General features: G+C 37.3%; 1 protein-coding gene across 1 annotated transcript in view; it reads right to left on the reverse strand.

The window, feature by feature from the left end:
* Positions 1 to 17923, reverse strand: part of UGGT2 (UDP-glucose glycoprotein glucosyltransferase 2) — a 102776-nt gene extending 84853 nt beyond the window's left edge. Inside the window, exons 1-5 of the mRNA XM_085305966.1 lie at positions 17719 to 17923; positions 16088 to 16170; positions 6756 to 6886; positions 5460 to 5572; positions 1265 to 1439 (exon numbers count right to left, since the gene is read on the reverse strand). Of these exons, the coding sequence (XP_085162092.1) occupies positions 1265 to 1439; positions 5460 to 5572; positions 6756 to 6886; positions 16088 to 16170; positions 17719 to 17861 (645 nt within the window). The 5' untranslated portion in view covers positions 17862 to 17923. The remainder of the gene's footprint in view (positions 1 to 1264; positions 1440 to 5459; positions 5573 to 6755; positions 6887 to 16087; positions 16171 to 17718) is intronic.
* Between the last annotated feature and the right edge of the window lie 4541 nt (positions 17924 to 22464).

A 22464-nucleotide genomic window follows, 5' to 3' on the forward strand; every position in this document is an offset into this window, starting at 1 on the left:
GGTATAAATTACATCCCTACACAACTTAGAATTTAAGATTAGCTTTCTCAAATTCTCTATGGCTTTCGGGTGAACAAACTCTGAAAGTCACAAACAAACTATGGGTCTCGTCTCCCTGGAATGCCTGGTCTATATGATGTACAGCAACAGCTCACTGCATCAGAACATTCTCATCTTGGCTGCAGCATTTAAAAGCTTTATTTTGAATGTAAATTACAAAAACATACTGATAATCAAAATTGAGGGATAGCATAATTCCATGTATTTCTATTTGTTTTGCTATGTTTTGTTTTGCTTCAGGGAGAAGAATACATTAGGAAAAGTATTAAGAAACATTATGTTTAAAAAAATGATTCTGCAAAAATGTAAATGCTGAAAAACTAGCCAGTGATGTAGAGTCTGACAGCCCATGCAGCCGTACTCTAATGTGACATGCAAGACTACATCAACAATACATAAAATTACAAGTGTAATTAATTACTGATTTTTTTCACCTTGATTTTCTAATTCTAGCTCTCATTTTTTCTGATTCCTATTACTGATATATTTAGCCTGCTGTACCAATATTCATCCAAGATCATTGTACAGTAAACAGACATATGACCAAAGGGAAGTGTTCTGAGATCAACTAGTGATGCAATGCCTCACGTTTGCATGTAGGTTTGGGAGGAGCTGCTGTAGCTCTGAATGACAAAAATTTATTTGGAGAAAGGAATAAGGAAGAAAGGTTGAAACAGGAAAATTGGTTGTTCAGATGAACAAAAAAGTACCTTTTAAAAATACAAGAACAAATTAATGCACCAAAGATCAATGTTTAATGAACTTTTAGAAAACTCCAAATGTTAAGCAGCAGCTTATGCAATGGGCTGTAAATTTGTGGTTACATTCTTAACTGAGACATTTTCTTGAGCCTTTACCAATTTTTCTGAACTAAAAGTGGCACTGCCACATATATATACATAAAAAAAGCAACTACAAGCATTTTTAGATAATATTTAGCTTTAATTTAGTAAAATGAAAAAGTAGTAAGAATAGAAGCAATAGAAATATCTTAAAATTTGGTAGAAAACACAGGACACTTTTTCTTTCTCAGCCTCAAAGTTTGTAATAGGTGATTCATTTCATCTGAAAGTTTTAAAAKTAGAATATGTATTACACAAAGACAAATACAAAAATAAATAGAGATGTGTTTTGTCAAAAAGCAAGAAAAATAAAGATACACTATTAGTAGGTTACTGAATCAATGTCAATTTGAATTGCATACCTGAACATAATGCCGAAGAACATAAACAATTTCCTCCTTTTGAGCCTTTTCAGATAAAATCTTGTGGAATTTAACAAAATCTTTTGTACCCATTTCCGCGTAAAGAATAACCACCGGACCATTCTCTTTGAGAGCTGGGAATTTATGGTCTCCCTTAAAAAGGTATGGCCTGGGTCTGGTTTTAAAAACACATAATTGTGATATTTATATATTCAGAACTGAAATTATATATTCAGAAATGAAATTAGAATAGTGACACTTTTCTACTTCGCAACTGAAAAGTTATTAAAGATTTAGATGTTAGAATATACAAGCAGTGTTACAATCATCACAAAATTATCATGATTGCTCACAAAAGATCTTGCAACATCAATTGCAAAATTAAAGTCTAAGAAACTGAAAAATCAGCAATTATAAATAATTTTAATATATTTTATCAAATCACAACACGAACAGCAAAATAAAAAGCACRGAGCATTGAGATTTTGTGCAACAGTCTGTTACAGCTAGAACCTTTTAATTCAATATGATGCATTATGACTAGAGTACCAAGCAATCAGTGAGCAACAGAGCAGCAGAGGAGTATTCACTGAAGTTTGAGAAAGCTACCAACACACATGAAAACTAATGGGATTTTGCTTCTCCAACACTGTCAAGCTCCGTTAATTTAGCTAATTTTGCTAATTTTGATTGCCTACTTATCCTCTTCATTCAAAGCCATTACTGTAGAAAAGTTATGCCTTCTATGCCTGCAATACATTCTTAGATAATGGTAAACATGTTCTGAATAAAACCCTGGGAAAGCRTAAAAAGCAGCAGGTGATAAAGTGCTAATTATCAATAATATATTTCTTTTTCAAAATGGCCTTTGAATAGTTACACTTGAAAGATCAGTAACCTCCCTTCAAACCTCTTCAGGACAAATTGAGAAATTCTAATCCAACATGCAGAAATGTGTATACTGTAGGTAGACGCTTGTTTAAAAATCATCTGAGAAAGGTGTAAGCTGAACTCCACAATCCACAGTTTCTGTGATGCAAGTCTTAAGAATATCTTCAAAATAAAATCATAGAATCATAGAATAATTTAAATTGGAAGAGAACTTTAGAGGTCATCCGCTCCAATTCCTCACTCAAAGCAGGTTGCTCAGGGCCGTAACACCAGCATCCTACTTAAGCTTGATAGGTAAGTGGAGACTATGTTTGTAAGGCAGATAGGACATGAGGAGGGGTCTGATTTGAAAGTTATCTTTGGCGCATGCAGCCACATGCAGCAGAARTACCAGGCAAGCTCTCTCACTGTCATCACAGGGCAGAGAAGCAGGTGTCGTCAGGGAGTCTGAAACTCTTGAATGAGTAAGCTCTGGGCAAGATCAGATACAGATTTACCCTGATGAAAGAACACACCTGCAATGCGACTTCTGCAACTTCATTCTCATATCAAGAGAGACAAAAACTCCCACAGTCATCTACAGAGAGCTGAAAATCTAAATCAAGAGATCTTCCTTTTTCCTAAATATTCATCTAGGTATAGGAGAAGAATGACTTCTCTTCTCAAGTGGTATCAATTGCTGTTATAAGCTTCTTGAATACTGACAGTTGCAAAGAAAGTATTTCATACCAGTAATGACCAAACTTTACTAAAACCTTAACATGGTTTCAGTGACACAGRCAGACTACAATGTGAAAGTACACATCCCGAAAGCTGAGATGCATGCTAGTCTCCTCTGTGCTGCAGTGAAACAATAGTGCATAAGGCTACCATAACAACATCAGACTTGAGAATTAGCGTCAGCTCTTGCAAATCCAAGATGAGCCTCTCTTTTCTGTTTCTCTCCGACACCAAATAGTAGTAAGGAGGAACTCGTTCTCTTGCCTTGAAAGCTAAAAACCAATTAATTTCTTGTCTTCAGGCTGCCTGAAAGGGAAGGAACAGCAGTTGGGCAGGCAAAAAAAGATAAAACATTAATACATGGATGTGTAGTCCAGCAACCATTAATTGGTTACTATGGCAGTACAGGCAACTATATGCTTATATAAATAATTGCCAGAAGGGGATGAAGAAGGAAAGTTAGAGACCGAAGAAAGCAGTTATCAGGTGTGCTGTGTTAAACAGTTTTGGACTGAAGCTTTCTAGAATTGGTCACTTAGCACTTAGCATAAYTCGCTTAGCATTAGTAGCTAAGGTTGCTGAAGCCTTGGGCCACAAGATGTGAACTTTTCACRTAGTTAAGGAAAAGAAGGCCCCAAATCTGGTTCAAGCTGGAAAGACAAGGAAGCCTAATTGTCTAGCAAGAGAAGCTGCAGCTGCAGGGATAAGAGAGGAATTCTTTACGGCCTGCTTAGAAGCAATGAAGGCACCACAGGAAACATGAGAAGACCACAGACCTAAATTTTACAATTGGTCCAAACCACCGCGTGAGGGGCAGGGAAATTTAGAATGTAAGAGTTTAAGTACCCAGGAATTTCTTTGTTTGAGGTCCCTCTTCAGAAGCACCCAGCTCGAGCTGTAATTTCTGCACATGCCATTAAATCTTATTTTACTCTAATTTTAGTTCGAATGACTGTTTCAGTGGGAACCTGGGGTCGGACCCTGTTCTGGAGACCAGCAAGTCTCAACTTCCACAACATGCTGACAAACCTTTGACAGCACCAATGTTTTGTACAAAAATTGACCTCCATCATATCAGATGCTGTTGCTGCCTGCTCTGGGCAGTAAAAGCCCCAAAAATCTTAGTTTTCAAAGTATGCAGTCTCAGCCTTTTAGGCTCTTTCTTTGAAATGCCCAGAGCACTTTAGCAGCCCATACATCTCCATACAAGGCACTTATAACTAGAGCCATGAAGTCCATTGCAACACGGCCGAAGGTGAACAGACCAAATCATGGTAACTGCTGCATAAAGGACTGGATGAAGCAAAACTTTGAGACATACAGACCTTATCCATTTGGGTTCTACATATCTCTCTTAAGCAAAAGACAGAGTTGAAGTAGCACTGTTTGTGAGTGCCTCACAAAGAACTGATCCCTACGCTTCAGGGCACAGCAATGCTTTGAGAAGACTTTTTTTCTTTAATTGGATGGAACAATCATGCTGTGCCATTAACGAAGAACCCAGGTRCTCAAGATTTCCTGGATCTGAGTTTAGGTATGATTGTTTCAGAGCTGGTCTACATCATTTAGCTTGGACGTAATAGCTAAAAATGGGATATTGTAAACCAGACATTGAGTGTTTTTGTAAAACCTTGGATATTGAATAAGACAATGACTTAGTAGGTTATAATTTTGTTAGTAGACTTAGAAAACATAAAGAACACACATAGGACATGAAATTGTTTCTGGAAGCAACAGTCACTAAAGAGACAAAATTACAGTAATTCTTCTTTCTTTTTCTGGTTTATATTTTATAGAAAGCAGAATCTAGGAAATATGTCCTATTAAAGCATCTTTCTGCTCTACATACCTCCATGAATTTGTTGAGGGTACATACACTAGTATATATTATGACTACATCGACCACTGCAGGAAAAAGAACCAAAAAAATGCTACATATAAGTATTTTATATGGATTCTCTTTTTATACAGGTTAAATATTTTCCTTTCATCATTTTTAGATAAGCACTCTCTGTTTTGCTAGATTTCACATATTCTGTTTTATGGCTCAAATTAATTCTGGACTGATGCTAGTTTCCATAGGAGAAAATTTGCAGTCTTGATAGATGCAAAGTCTAGCAGAAGCTGAGGAAAGGTTATGCAAGCTGAGTTAGATTCCTCTTCCATTCCTGTGTCAAGCCTTACAATCCAAAAAAGCTCAAATATAGTGGCACYGACTATGTAGAAAGTACTGTCATAGGAAGTACTGTCTCAGACGCATGAAGTGGAAAGTTTGTACAGAAAGTGTACTGCAAGTTAAACTCGACTATCCCATACAAAAATAAAAAAGAATAAAATGCTAAACTATGCATGTGGTTGGGGGAGAAAAGCAGTATGATTTTATTTTAAGATGCTATTTTTATTCATAATTGATGAATTTCATAGCAGCAATTAAAACGTATCAACATCAGGAGTAACTCTTAAAAAAAACAAATATTTTTAAAGTGGAGAACCTTAAATATAAAATGAAAAGGGCTTGGTAAGATCAAGTATGTAGAAAGTACAAATTCAAAATACTACCTATTTTTCTCTTCATTACACTTACCTCTTAGTAGCCTTCTTCAGAAGCTTTTTTATTTCATTAGTCTTACAGGTGTGCTTCTCATGGATAACCACAAATGCACTGCAGCCTTCTGGTGGAGGTTCATCAGCTGCAATCTAGTATTTCAACAATTACACTCAACCAGACTGCTCTGATTGCAGTTCAACTTAAAACATACATTCCTTTGATTAAAATAACTCAACAGCTGCTACTGAGTTGTGTTTCTAATTAAGCTCATTCAAAATTGGGTATATGTGAAAAAAGCAATAGAAAAGATCAAAAGATTGTGACCCTACAAGCTTTAGTGAGCTGTAGCCTATCAAATGTAGTCAGATCCCAGAAAATGCAAGTCCATTAATGTTTTGTACACAGGACTGAGGAATCTCATCCAAAAGCTAAAAATCACAGAATGCACTCAAGAGATTTTTTATTTTAGTTGCTATCAGCAATTACATTAAAGATATGACTAACCAATAAATCCCAAATATTTCACATCCTCTCTCYCTCTCCTCTCCATTGTTTTTGTTGGGTTGGTTTTTAGAACCCTGTTCAGCCATTCCTAGGTAGAGTTTTGACTATGATGCTTCATCTCTTTTTATTAATCATAGCAATGACTCTGTACTCAGAAGCAGATAGAAGGATAATAGAAAACAGAAGCAGAATAAGGATGATAATGAAAAGATTTGATTCTGAGATGACCATATTCCACCAGAGAACACTTGCAAAAAACCCTAACTCTCCCAAAGCTTAAGACCTCATTCAAAAACAGATTTCTCTCTTTATCTTGAAGGCTGCATTGCTGAAAGGAAGTGCAGTTTTCAGCTAGAAGTACAGTGCATTTACATTCTCCCACTTTTTCATCAGTAGCAAAGTAGGTATTTGATTATTCTATCTTCCAACTTATGAAATATTAGAATAATATGAACAACAAGAACTCCACTAAGTAATAAATTAACTGTTTTGAAGCTACAGGAAAGTTCATACTTTGTAAATGTCTAAATTCCCATAAGGATATTTAAAGCAATGCAAAAAAATAAACTCGAGCTTTAAGAAAGAAGGACTGCAAAAACCTACCCTGAAAATAAAGCTGTCCATACAATTAAATCCGAATATTTGTTCTTCACACTTAATAAAGACAGCTAACAAAACACCATGTTTTATCTTTTATGATACTGATCAGGTTTGATGCCGAGGAATGTCTGCATATATTTTACTGAACTGTAATAATGAAAATTATTTACTCTGAAGCCAGAATTCAACATAAACCCACACACCAAATATATCAGATATTATACACACCTGTTGAAACATCTGAACAGTTGGAGAGTATGCCCTTATGGAAAGTGCAAACTTCAATAGGTTGATCTGTAAATTGGATAAAAATTGTCCTGCTTTCTTCAAGATTAAATTGTAGTAAGAGTGCTCTGAATCTATTAAAAAAAAAAAAGAAAAAAAGAAAAAAAAGACAAACTTATAGTATTTAGCCACAAACAATGTGGCATCTACCTGTGCTACATAATAAGCAAACATTATATTAGTACTGACAGGCAGTCTGAAGATTTTGAATACTGTCAATTGTTTCCTTTACTACCAAAAAGCCTAATGTCAACATAACACAAAAGCATCAAAAGTGAACATAATAGTGCTTGTTAACATCCATATAACTTTCAGCAATAGAAAAAAAGACAATAATGCCTCTCTGCAGAGCCATACTGAGAGACCTRAATATAGTTTATTCATTACTTTTTATTTTTCATGCTTATGCTAGGCTTTTTATGCATATTTTTAAGGCTTTTACCTTCAGCTAGCATTATTTTTAAGATGATTTCTTCACATTTAGTCTTGGGACACTCCAACTATGCCACTTATGTAATACAAAAAACATTCTAATGGAAACATTCTTTGGGCTACTCTTATATATCCTATTTCTTCCCTAAAGATGCATGATAAAAAAGAATGAGAAGGGATACAACACATGAAGTGGTTCCCCACACACCACATAACACCTTCCTAAGGCCAAAATTAGGACTCCATGTAGGAAGGAAAGGTGGACAGGGACTAAGAATGATAAAGAACTCCATTTCTTCTTCCAGTWGAATAATTCAAGTGACTATTCTCACACTTCCCTTAGACTGTGAGGCAAAAGAGCCTAATTAGAGGAAGTTGTAATACTGTTCTACCACGCTGTAAAACAGACGTGATTCTGTTTTAACAAATAATRTTTTCCACAATTTTGAATCAGGCTATACAAATTCTAATACACAAGTGAATATGATACTCTTCAACACAAATTATCTAAAGTCAAGGACCCAAAGCTGTTACCGTATTAGACATTCTGCTCCACCTCTCTTCCAGAGGTTGCTCTTCCACAGCAGCAACAGCTGAAGCACATGCAAAACAGTCCTGAATGGACAATTTACAGCCCAGCACATCTAAGTAGTCAGCCTAGATTTTACTTACATTAATAGATAGTACCTGTAAACTGCAGTGATTTAAGACCTTCTTCRTATGTAATTCAAGTATTCTCCTGCTAAGGTGAAAACTTGCAGCGAAGGAGAGAGTTGAGGAAAGGAACTATTCTAGCTGCCCAGATTGAACTTGCCTGTGTTCTTAGGTCTATACCTTACTTTAAAGGTGCTTGAGAAAATGGAACAGGCATTCCTGCAGGAAACCCCTCTAGCAGTCCAGTGTTGGACACACTTCATGGGCTGATAGTTTGGACTCCTACATAGTGTGAAAATCATCTCACATGATCCTATTCATCAAATTTAACTTGTCTCACCCACAGTACATCTCAGAAGTACTGATATCATGATGACTGCAGCAATCAAAACAGCTCTCCCTTACCATGGCCTAGTTTCCAGCAAATACTAGACCACACAGTGTGGTCCTGCAGGCCCTAACTGTGCAACTATCACTTAACTACACCTMACCCTAGGTGTAAATAAACCCCAAAGCCTAGCACATTCTCATGAAAATGATCTCTTAAAACGGGTTCAAAAAATCACCTCAAAACTTAGAAATAAAAGAAACCTTGGAGAATAAATGTGTTTGCCTACTACATTCACCATAGATGTCAAAACATCAGAAAACATCTTTTGGTCTACATAGACAACCTAGCCTTTTATCCTTCCCATTCAAGAGAGGGATTATAATAATTAGTTTTTATAGTACCCTGAACTTTCTTTGTGGCATTTCATTAATAYTACTTATATTGCACAGATCAGGCCAAACAATTTCCTTCTTACCTTATTTCCTTTCCTAAGKATTGTAGAATACTGTCACATCTTTTTTCTTTGTTTCAGCAAGGATTTTTTTTCTYTAAACTCTATATAAATCATAAATCTCAAATATTTTAAACCACTGAATTCTTCTAATTTTTTAAATTTTTAAAAGCATCTTTCTAGTATCRCAGTATCCAAATTGGTTTACTGAAGTACTTTTTTTCCTTCTGTTTGCCCTACCACTGCCAATTCTTTTTGCATATAATTTACATTATTAAGAACTTCCTATCCTCTCACTTTCCTTATWACAACCTCTTATCTTCTCTCGTTCTTAAAATCCCTAGGGTCTCCTTTCTGCCTTTTCCTCCTTTTTAAAATGCATTATTTATAAAGCCTGAGTTTGCTGTAATTCACCACAGAAAAATCTAGRATTACAAAAGGGCACAATCTACATTTCCAGGAAGCTGCCTTCCCATAAATTGTATACATTCATTACTGTCTAAAATTAAATTCCCAGGCAAACAAAAAAAAAATGTTCTTTGTTTTCTACAGCTACCATAACCCTGGCAGAACTGAAATTAAATAGATTTGGCTTCACAGGTTTCAGGCAGTGAATGTCAAAGATTCTGGAAGTAGCAAATACTTCCAGACTGAAATGTCTTTCCAGCAACTTTAATTTTGATTTTCTTCACATTATTTCCACAAAAATAAAAATTCCATCTGAAATTTTGTAACTCTCAACTCAGCCACAAATAACATTCTCCTGGACACAATAAAGAGTTACTAAATATACAATTCTGAAGATGTTACCTTAATAAAATATTTTCATAGACCTCTATATTTTTGGCTTACAAATTCCAGCTGTGCTTCCACTGCTGCAGATAAAAGAAATATATTTCTTTCCGTCTAGAGGATGATTAAGGTAATGATGATTTTAAYAGTGGAAATAAAAAAATAAAGAATATTTTCAATATGGCTTCAAAAATAATTGCATAGTATATTGACAAGGTGACATTTATCAAATCATGCATTCATTTCTACTACTACAGCTTATAACAACACCGCTACCTTTATTCAAATTGACTGTATGTCAATTTGAGATGAATTGATCTACATCATATGTCAAATGATCCATCTCACCCCAGAACAATTTTTAAGTTTTCTACATAAAGAACTACAGTTTCAGTCTTGAAAATTATGTTAATGTAGTATTTGTTCCTTGAAACTTGATAACTGCTTGCCCTCCAGGCACATCTGAACAATGCACTCAATGCCAAAGAGTAGAAGCAGTAATATTTTTTTAGGATGTTGCATAGAACTAAAGACAAGCAACTGATTCTGGTCATAAAATGCTGCATGATATCACATTATCACTAAACTGATTAATAACATTAATAAATAAACGAGACACCATTTAGCTCCCGATTTCAGACCTCTATACACATGTGTACATGAACTAGGTGTCTGTAAACTTCCATTCTAGTCAATAGACATCATAGTATAAGAGCCAACAGAACCTGAAAAGTTATTATGCTCAAGAAGATGCCTAAATTTATCAGATAAATAGCAATCTAAACTCCTATGGCTGAATTGATTTCCATTAACTACAATACCTGAATAGCTAGCTAAGAAGTAGACCCATATTGAAGCATCTAAATTTAGTGTCCACAACCCAGAGCTGTAGGTCATATCACAGGTTTATTAAAAATGCTTAAATAAGATGACACGAAAGAAAAAGTATTTATCACAGCTGCTCAGATTTCATTCCAGTGAGCATACACAGCACAAAACTAATCTGAATATATACAGATGCCCTGTAGAAAAACTGGAATGCTAATGCACAAGAGGCAGAGAGAATAAATATAAGGGATGTCATTAAGTAGGAAAAGCATGGGGTGATACGGTTATTGTTTTGAGGGAAGGACAGTATGAGGACTATTCAAACTGAATGTATGTGTATATCTATATCTATAGATCTGCTAAGGAATTAGAGACCTGTGTGATGAGAGTGTTTCAAAGACTGACAAATCAGGCCAGTGCTTCTACTTTTATGGGTGCAATAGGCCTCTGCTTTAGCCACAGCACATAGGATATATACATATGCATAAGGGAAAAAAAAGACAAAAAGAAACAGGCTTTATTAGCTCTTCTGCCCAAAGAATAATCTGTTCAATGATCTATGAAACAAATACAAAAATCTTAAAGCTTACATTTTGCAGCCCAAGACTCTATTGTATAATAATAAACAAACCAGGGAACAGCAGCTCAAGCAACCATTGGCCGAACAGTCAAATCCCCAAGACATCCAAGCAAGATACCAGTATAGACAAAATGCTTCATTTTATTACATGCTTATTATAGAAAAATGCAATGCTTGTGAAACTATTATTTCCTCTTGAATCTGTAAGGTTGATATTGCGTAATAGATATATATCTAATTTAGTTGTGAATAATTCCCATCTAACATAATATTTGCTGAGTAGTCTTCTAAATCTACAGTAAATAATTTGCATGATTACTATTTATATATTGTATATTGTGTTACAACTTTTTCAGACAAAATAGCTCCCCTAGTAATACGCCTGTGTTTTTTTTAATTTATTTTATTTTACTTAGGAGGCAGATGTAAACTAGACCACTTAGGAAGACGGTAAATACTCTGTTATTAGTTATTGGCAGGGAAGTGGCTACCTACCTTCACTCTGTATTCCTATATTAATCTTTAGAGATGTAAAAACAGCAGCAAGTTTAAACTGCAGTCCTCAGGGTCTTGTAACTGTGCTGATTTTTATATGAAATATTTACATTTTAGTTTCTTTATTATTTACAAGCAGATCAAAATAAGATCACCTACACCACCAAATCTGCAGCAAGCCTGGGAGCAATATGTTGCATATTAATTAGAAATGTACAATGTTGTCCGTGCTATTTGAAGACCACACTTTGATTTAATATAGTGTATTCCATTATTATCCTTTTTGATCTCTTTTATAGCATATGATCTCAATCACTTCCAAGTTGATTTGAGTTTGTATGAAATAAAATTTTATGACAAGCAATCAAATATTTCAGCCTACTGAACACTTCACCAAATTCCATATACATTGCTCCTATCAAATCCCTGTAAAACCTGTACAATAAATGAACCGTTAATAGACCTTATTTGTTAGAGCTGACTATTTGAAATGAGCACATTAACAACTGGTGTTGATTTGATTATTCTGGTTTTAAAACAACACACTTTAAGAACTTTTAATTAACAGATTTGAAATCATCTAGAGGATGATTTAAAAAAAAGCCATTATTTTTGATTTTTCAGTTGCCTTCTGAAATAATCAACAATAGTTTGGGATAAAAAAAAAAATCTACTCTCTATCTTTTATAAACCAAGCTCTAAATCAAGTATTTCTTTACCTGCTAGGCTAATTTTTATATTTAAAAACAAGAGTGTTTTTATTTCCTCATTATTCATCCTATCTACTCTTCACATCACCCAGTGCACAACTAACTCCAACTAACCCCCAACTAACCGTTTTTTAAGCTACCTGCTTTAATCTGCTCAAGCAGTTAGACTGTTGTTCAGCCTTAGTAAGTCATGTACATTCTTCTATGTTAGTATTTCTTAACATGCAACAGGCTAAGGCAGAGACTGCTATATGACATCCAAAGACAGTTTCTACTCAGATATATGCTACTACGCATCTTTCAGTAATTGTGCCACTCCAACTAATACTCTTTATTGTAGCTGACCATTTCATTTTAGATGCCTAATGCAGACTTCTGTACTAAAGCAGCTTAACTATTGCTAGATACATTTTATGCCTGTAATATTTCTATTTCACATTTAATATGTTGACTTCACTACGAAGTCAGCCTCCTTAAGTTCAAATAGTCAATACTGATGTGATTTTGTTATTAAATAACCACCTACTTTTTCTCTACAATTGAATCTTTCCTTCCCATTTCATTCTTAAAGAACATTGGCTTGCTTGTATAATACTACCTCAACTACGAACTGAATTCTAGGAAAGACATACTTGGTGCCAAAATTTGAAGTTCTCCTGCAGGAGTTTGTTGACTGTAATGATAAATAAATATATATACCAACTGTTTAGTATGATTAAAATAATATTTTATCATATTCACAAACTTCTCTGCTACCAGCATCTTTCTAATTCTTTACTATCAAGATAAACCCACAGACTACCCTGCTGGTATTATACAAATCCTCAACCACACTGATTTTATCTAGGTAAATTAAGTATGTAACTAACAGCAAATTTTAACAGACATCTATGTCACTAAGAGTAACTGTTACTGAAGTTTCAAATTCCTTGGGAAGTTGGTCCAAGCAAGCAGAGAAGACAGTGCTGATTAAAAAGTCCTGGGAGATCATCTAATTCATCAGTCTAGTCTCAAGGCAAGATCAGCTATGTCTAAACCACTCATAGAATAAGAAAGTAATTTAAGTTGAAAGGGACTTCTGGAGGTCATCTGGTTTAACCTTTCACTCAGAGTGGTTTTAATTTCAATGCTAGATTAGGCTGTTCCAGGCCTTGCACAGCAGTTTTGGATACCACCACAAATGTTGATTCCACACGCTCCCTGAGGAACCTACTCCAATATTTACTTCTCCCACGGCAAAAACATTATTCCTATTAATTGATGAAAATTTCCTTATTGCAACTTGTGCACATTGCTTTTCATTCTATTGGTGTGTACATTCAAGAAAAGCCTGGCTCCACCTTCTTTATTAGACAGTTGAAGACRAAAGATCTCCCCTTATTCTTCTCTTCTTCAGATTGAAAAAAACTTTCTCAGCTTTTCTTAAATCATGTGCTCCAGTCCCCCAGCCACTGTGGCAATTCCTAGTATGTTGGTGTAAAGACACTGTAAGCCCCTTTGTAACTTTCTTGGGAGCCCCAAGCTGGACTGAGGCTGCAGATGCAGTCTCAAGCATCAAACACAGGGGAACAACCACTTTGCCTGACTTGCTGGTTACACTCTTGCCAATGCAGCCCAGTATGTGGTTGATCTTCATAGGCACAAGAGTGCGCTGCAACTCATTGTTGACCAGAACACCCAGAGCTGTTTCTCCCCAAACTCTTTCTTGCAGGTCAGTATCCAGCACACACTGTTGCTGAAGTTATTCAAGCCCACACACAGGAGTCTGCAGGTACATTCTGAACTTCCTCGTCTTTGTCAGCCCATCTCTCCAGTCTGTCAAGGTTCCTCTAACGGCAGCCTCACCTTCCAGCTTCTCAACTTCTCCCTCTAGTCTTTAAGGACTTTGTGGAGGGCGCAATCCTGCCATCATCCAGGGCATTGAAAAAAACACCAATAGTATTGCCCACAGTACTGATCCCTGACAAATGCCAGTAGCCAGTCACTAGCAAGGCTCCAGGGCCTGCTTCTGCTTTACACATTCTCATGCACTTCAGTGGAATGGCTCTGAACAGCATTCACCAGTCGGGCCCACTATTTTCAGTGATTGTCTCCTCTTTCTTATATGATACAGATCATTCCTACTTTTCATTAGTTCACAGAAGCGAACTCTCTAATTATTACCCTGTAACTATAATCATATAGTTCTTTGCACCTCTTCTATGATATCCTTTCTAAAAAAAAAAGAGAGGCAGAGACAAAAAGGGCAGGGAGGCAGAACTAGAACACCATAGTTTACACAGCTCAAAAGTACATCACAGAATTATAAACTGCAAAAAGATACAGACTACCACACTGTTCTCTTGTTTATATCCCAATATCACATCCCAATAATTCCTTAAGGCTATTTGCTCTTTTTTTTTTTTTTTGCCACTGCTGAGCACTGAAATAATAGTTTCATTAGACTATTCACAAGGACATCACAGTTTTTCTTGACTTACATTTAGTCAGTCATATCTGTGTTTGTAGAAACGGGCTTTTTTGTAAGATCTCTTTTCATCCATCCCATTCACAGTATCTTGTGCATAACAACAGAGATTCTGTGCGTAACAGATTCATTCCTGCTACTTCCTGCATGATCCTCCCAGAAATTCTCAATTTTTGACTATTAATATAATCTTCTATCAACTGCTAGCTTTCCCCCCCATACCAACACCATTCATCACATTTTATCAGCATCTGAACCAGTTCAGCAACCACCTCTGGGAGAATTTTTCACTAGTTCTACATATTTGTATATTGTTTCCCATATTTTATATTAAGTTATTAACCCAGGAAAGGATACCTTGAAGTATATTACCATCAACTKCATTGTATGCATGCACATCCCTACTGATTTATATAATTTGAAGTAATTACTCTCACGTAAGATTTAGTACTTTTTTGTTCCCAGAATCACCCTTTAGATGCTTTTAATGACTGCAGTCACATCTTCCACAGCCCCTTCCTCTGGTTCCAAATCTGATTTGTACATATATGGTTTACATACGTTAGCTGAACATGTTCACATCCAAATTCCTTTAAAACTTTAGGGTGAACATAACAGGATCCTGACAGTGTTAACATCCTATTTGTTTAAAGCCTCTTCTAGTARCAGGTCAGTTTGAAAACACTACTCATGCTCATCCCTAAGGAGTTCTGCTATTCTGAAGTGAAGCACAAATGATACAGCCTTACCTTGCAGCTCTTTTTTTCTCCTGGACCTACTTGTAGGCCAACAGATGGACAAAGACTGATCAATCCGTTGGAGAGCCTACCAGACYTGCMATTTTTTTTATTATTATTATTACAACTTCAGCAAATTAACTGCCAAAATGTTTTCTGGGGTGACCCACTGTAACTTGTTTAGTTTGCTGGATTTTATGCTTTGTTCTTCTGTCCAAATTTCCTTTTCAAACTTCTACCAAGTTTTATATTCTGTTGTCTAATCATACAAGGTTTTATCCTATTTCGATGGTGATAAAGACCATTTTTGGAAGGCATGCTGGTGTTTTAAAATAAGCGTTTATGTCATCTACACATACAAAAACCTTTTTTGATCCTACTTCTCATATTTTCTTAGCTAGCATTCTCATTTTCACACCATTCCTTTTATTTATTTGTAGTAATCTTCTTGGATTGTCTCATCTACAAACATCCTTTTTGCAGAAAACATCAAGTCTGAATATTGTATAAACTCCTGCTGAATCATGAAAGAGGGTAGGTAGCTTTAATCTTCACACTCCTGTTCTATTCTGTAATAGTAGTTCAACCCATCTTGACTTCCTTGCTTTTAAAACCCTCTACAGAGAGAAATCCCTTAAGAAATATGCTGAAACTTTGTGAAAGAAAAATACATAGCAAGCAACAGTGGAACAGTTAGGCTTTACTTAGCTACAACTAACTAGTGTGTTAGCTTGACTTCAAAAGTCACATACAATGCAAGATAATAAATTAAAATTAGCATACTTTTTGTTAACTTACCTCCTTGCTTATAAATTGTTAATTCTCGTACAGTTTCCAAGAACTGCCAAAACTTCTCATTACCATCTTCTGCAATAAATTCACTGTTTAAGAAATAAAAATGAATTGGCCATAGATTGACTTTGTCCAAACACGTACCACAGTAAAATCTTTGATTTTTAAACAAAGAAACAGCAATAACCAAGTATGCAATTATCATCTAACACCTCTGCAGTATAATAGAAATAAAAAAATAGAACGAGATATTACTAGTCTGAATTCAGTAATCAGAGCTGCAAAGCAAGTAGACTACTCTCTGATACTCAAATAAACACAAGTAAATTTTTCACTTTATTTTTCCACATGTGTATCAATATACAGGTATATATAAAACCAATTAAGCATAAAAAATTTCTTTAATTAGCAACTAAATACACAAATAAGAACACAAACTTTGTCAGGTTATAATTTTTAATTAAATTATAGATTTCTATGAATGACAGTGACAGCTTAGATATGCAGGGGAGGTCCCCAATCTCTGGAAGAGTTTCAAAGATGGGTTAATCATTACCAACATTAAAAGATTAGAGAGGTTTTACTTTATTTCAAATACTGTTTTACAGTTTAGCGGTACCACTTCTAAACTTTGTTGTTATTAATGGAGTATCACTCTCCCCCCCAGTCTGCCAAAAAGATCTACTTGCTACGTAACTGTATTGCTCTCTGATCTTTGAAAGTTTTCCAGCCCTTTGATCACAAAAGCTTTGAATTCTCCCATTCATTGCAGTTCTTCATACAGCAGCAAATAATGTTAAATTAAATAAATAAATAAATAGATAAACTGGCAGAGGAGCCAAGAACATGTGTAATACTGAAAAACACTTTCACTGAATATTTTGATGATGATTACAAGTTAACAGTAGCCTTTTAAAGACACGTTTTACTACTACAGCTACACAGCTTTACTAACTCTTTTATACGTTATTATTTCATTCATGAGAGGAAATATATTAACTGGGGTGAGAGGAAGAGACACTGTTAATACTGTACAGGGTTCATGTAGGCTGGCTCATTGTGCTTCCTCAACCTAACTTGCAAGACGTCTGAATAGGATAAATAAATACAAAATAATTTAAGCGGTATGGGACAGCCAGTCCATACTACAGCCATTTTATAAACAAAGGGAAAAACAAACGAAGTCTCRTACCTAAGGAGTACTCGGGCAGACACGCATTTAGTAGGAGGGGAGGAGGAAACGCAGCCATCCTCCCCCCCTCACAGCTCACCTTCCCCCGCCCCTCCTTGCTCTCCAGCCCCTGCCGGCTCGCCCCGACGGCGCCCCGAGAGGCAGAAAGGGGCGAACAGGGGGCTCAGGGCGGCAGCCCGGGAGGGGACAGCAGGGCCAAAACCCTGGCACGGGGCCGAGGAGCAGTAAAGACCCGCTGGGCAGCCCGCCTACACAGACCACAGCGCTTCGGCCCAGTTTCCCGCTCAACCCACGCGGCGAGGGGTCGGAAGGAGTCATCCCCCGCTCCTGCCCCTCGGAGGGGTGGGCCGCCCCCCGGTCAGCACGGGGCGCTGCCGCCGCCGCTCCCCTTCCCCGGCCTAACGGCCCCGCGCGGCAGTTGAGCGAGGAGGCTGCACGCACGCACCTCGCCTCCAGCAGCAGCGGGGTCGCCGGCCACTTCGCCGCCAGCCGGGCCGTCACGGCCGGGGAGGAGGCTGGAGCCCTGCCGCCCGGGCACGGCTGCGCGCACAGGAGGGCGAGAAGAAGGGGAAGCAGCGGCGGCGCCATGAGGAGGAGCAGCCGGTGAGGGGCGAAGGCAACAGCCACTCCACGCGGCGCCGGCCGGAATCCCCCGCCTCGGAGTGCGCGCCAAGCCCCGCCCCCCGAGTCCGTGCCTTGTCCCCATTGGCTTGGCCGTGCCCTCTCTAGCTGCCTATTGGCCGCGCCGGAGACCAACCGGCGGCTGACGCCGCATAAATAACGGCCCCAGCTACAGCCCGTCTAGGGTGACACGCGGCGCGCGGGCGCCTTGCGAGGGTGTGCGGTTGGCGCCACTGCGCACGCGCGGAGGCGGTGCTAACGGCTGCTCGCTCGCGGCGAGGCGTTGCGGGGCCGCGCGGCCGTGCGTCGTGACCCTGGCAGCGGCCGCGTGCTCACGGATCGCTTTATAAGCGTGAGGGCTGCGAGAGGTGCCTTTATATTTTCCCTTTGGGGGCTCTGCCCTTCCTTTAGGGATGATTGGTCTGTTCGAGGAGTGTTTTTGACAGTGCTGGTTTTGCTTACAGCTGGAAGGGGGTGGGTTTGTCCTGCTGCCTCCAGCTGTCCTGAAGAGTGTTTTTAGTGTTCATACTGCATGGAGCCCTGTGGAGTTATTCTGGAACCTGAACGAATGTGATGATTTCTGTGATGCTCTCCAAGCCTTCAGATGGCTTTACCCATGCTTTGCCCTAAATGTGCTTTGGCCCCTCACGGACTTCTCCAGGTTAAAAGCAGTAGCTATGAACTGACTAAGGATGTTTAACTTYGCGTAGAAATGGGTGGAGGTATGAGGAAGTTCTTAGTTTTCCTTGAAAGGAAAAACTTTATGAAACAATATATATTTTGAGATATATTCTGTTTCTTACCAGCATTTTACTCCTGAAAAACATCATCCTTTATGGAAAAATGTAGAATACTATAGTTTGAGCCACTTCTCCATCTAGTTCATGGTTTTTCATACTGATGATCTCCTGATTTTTTTAATATAAATTTGAAATCTTACTATTTCATCAACACAATTGCTCTGCCTTTTTTTTTCCCCCCTCCCTTTAGCTGTATAGCAAAGCTAAGACAGCTGGTGTAGGTGCTAGAGCAGGATTGTGATGTGAATATGGAGCAGTTCTGACTATTGAAGGAAAAATTCTCCATCTATATTAAGGACATGGGATGTTGCCTTTTCCAAAGTCAGTCAAAATAATGTAACATTCCATATACAAATGGAAGGAAACCATTTGCCAGGTCCTGAATCTGTGGTGCAAAAACTCTGGCCAAGCAAAAAAGTAACATGCATATACTGCTAAGTCTGCAGTTTTGTAAAATAAACACATCCCTGTAGGTTGTTCAGATGGAAAATCAGTCTGGGGCCTTTGTGTTTGACTTTTCTTGACTTATTGCCACAAAACTGTGCTGTTACAATGCCTCAAATAATTTTCAGGTATCACTCTACCACATCAATGATGATGACTTTAATGTAAAACAGTTGACTTGAGTAACCTCACATAAGACTATTAGTAAAGCTTCATATACCACCATGGAAATAATTCAAAGCGCAAGAGAAYTTCCAAATGCTTTGTATGTAAGGTCAATAAAAATAGGAAAATCCTTTATATGGAAAAGACTGTTATTCAGATACTGTGTCAGCAGCTGAATTATTTTCTTTCCACAGAAAGTAAAAATGCATACAATGAGCTGATAAAAGGTGCTTCTGTCATTTGCTAGCAAAGTTCAAAATGTGTATGATGGACTTAAAAGAATTTATAGTAAAACTGTTCCATGTATTTAGATTAGCTATTTTGTTTTGGCCATGTATCAAAAACGTAACAGACCTTCAATGGGCAAAGGAATTACTAATGAGTTGCTTTTTGCTGTATCTTCAATCAAAATTGAAATTTACTGGGCATGTTTCCTGTATATATGCATACATCAAGCATGTTTCATATCTATATAAGATACTATGTATTTGTGATAATGGATATGTCTATCTTATCTGAATCTATTAATGGCATTTCTATATAAAATGGCTGTTATATTGTGTTTTATGTTGATATTGAAGAGGCTTGAATTTGAATTCTTAATAGCTTGCACTTGTCTCACCTTGAGCTGTTATGCTGTTATGATTTATTATTTGCTATGCAAAAATATAAATAAAAGTTTGTTGCCGTGGGTTATGGAAATACAGCTATCTGTGAATTCAGTGGCAATGTAAACTGGTAGCTCTGAATCAATGGTCAGGTAATTAGTCTGTGCTGAACTACAGAATACAGTTGGTCTAGTTTTTCTTACGAGCAAAGATCCTCTCTGCCTGAATTCAGAGACTGCCATGAGCCAGAATCTCCCTGGCAAGATGTCTCTGTCTTTCAGCCAATCCAACAGGTAACTTAGAAAATTTGTTTTACTAGATGCCTAAAATTTAGGATCATAGCTAGCATAAATTAAATTGGAAGGGACCTCAGGAGGTCTGTAGTTCAACCTGCTGCTCAAAGCAAGGTCAGCTTTGAGGTCAAACCATGTTGCTTAGAGCTTTGCTCAGTTGGGTTTTGAAAACCTCCAGGGATGGAGCCTGGTCAGCATCCCAGAGAGGCCTGCTCCACTGCTTGAGTTAGTTGCAGTTCTGTTCACTCTTCAGAAATAGAGTGTTGCAACAGAGAGTGTGTGTCATCTTCCTTGTAAAAGATTTGCATGATAATCCATTTTTACTTTTCTTTGGTACCTTAGCTAAATTCTAGGCACAAAGARCCAATATTCACATTTCAAAAATCAATTTTTATGTTTGGGCAAAGACAGATTTTAATCTTCAGAGCAGTGTGCAAACTGGAAGATGGAGAGCAGACTTAATCTTCATTTCCACAGCGGTTTTATGTAATTAAGCATTCTAAATACCAGACTTAGACATTCTTGTAGGTACATTTCATATATATGTGAGAAATACCCTTAGTTCTCTGAAACTGTTTTTCAGCTGAACAGAAAAACAATTACTGCAGAATTTTGTAATTATTCATATCACAGCTGTGCAAATAAGAATTGATTACCATAGCTGTTTCAGTGTGAACAGAGGAAGTGATTAATGGAGGCTTCTTGATAAGGCACAAATATTTTATAGTAGAAATCATAGTGAGCTATATCTATTTAATAGAAGTAGTAGCAATAAGAGGGAATAAGTTGAGCTTCATCAGCATATTCAACTAGCTGAAAATAAAACTTCGCTTTTTTTACAGATCAGGAAGTATCCTCTAGCTAAAAGGCTCAGATTCTCCCTAACTTAGAGGTAATATAAATCATGAAGAGTAGTCAAAAAATATACCTGTTACCTAGTTATTAACTGACAGCCTCCTGAGCAATAAGTGCTGGCATCCTTTCATCTCACTGCAAGATCGGATGCCAGTCTCTTCAAAACACATCAATGCCATCTTATGTCATTATAAATACTACAGGCATTTGAGGAGTTTTCCCTGAACAGGCTGAGCACACCGCACTGAATCACTTTTCATCCATTCCATCTGAAATAAAGACCAGCCCAAATTATTTAGTTAGCATACCTCAGTATGGTAGTACTATGTAATAAACAATGCAAAACATATGTTATAATCTTCATTTTGATTTGAAGGGAAGATTTGAAAGAAAAAAAAAGTGATGCAGAAGTAGCATAAGTGTGTCTTCCAACAGCTCACAGCAGCTGTCCAGTGGCAACTTTCTGTAATCAGAATTTATGCTGTTTTGATATAMCTGAACTGCAGCTAAGGTGACAGTAAACAGCTCTTGTACAGTATGCGTCTTTCAAACACTATTTTAATCTTAAAAGAAACTGAAGCAACATTTTATTTTATAAAGCAAATGTAGAAATGTAGAAACAGCTTCTTATTTAAATTGCCCTAGCTCAGGAGAGTAAAGCATATACTTTGTGGGTCTGATCARCTGATCCCGTATGAATTTCTGGACATGCCTGTACTGCATAGTAGAACACAATATTCTAATTTGGCCATAAGGGGGAATGCAGCTCCATTTGGATACACCAGCTAGGTTCATTAGAGATGTCACATCACACTGTTGTGCCAACAGGACAGTGTGGTTGTACTGCTTTCTGAGCTCTAYTAGCTCAAAACATGTCAAATCTAGACAAATTACCAATGAATAAAATCTAAATACAAATAGCAGCATTATCTTTAACTGGCATCTTTAACGTAACTGGCTTTTTGAATCTGATGGTGCCAAATCTTAGCCTACTGGATTAAACCCATCATGTAACATGAGCCAGCACTTCTGATGTTGCCAGCTGGGGTACTCTTATAATTACTCTCCTGCTTATAGATACCTATGAGGTTCTCAGATGTTGAAAACAAGTATTTTTCCTATTTTCTCCAGTTGTAACTTCTGAACTTGTGTCTGAACTGTAGAAGGGAGAGTTCAGTGAAACATACTGTACTGTAGTATGTCATAGGGGCCTTAGTGGAAACCTTTTTACATGGTTCCCGACACGTTTGTAATCCCTAGGACATGTCTTACCACATTTCCATTTTTATCATTCAGAAACAGCAATATACTTTATAACATTTTAATAGTATACTTATGTTTGTCTAAACTTTATCAATAAATCTGACAGGAGTACAGGACTGTGACCTTCAACTGCTTTTTTTTT

This window comes from Rhea americana, unplaced genomic scaffold (genome assembly GCF_003343005.1).
Source record: "Rhea americana isolate MKP2758 unplaced genomic scaffold, rheAme1 scaffold_23, whole genome shotgun sequence".
NCBI classification, from domain to species: Eukaryota; Metazoa; Chordata; class Aves; order Rheiformes; family Rheidae; genus Rhea; species Rhea americana.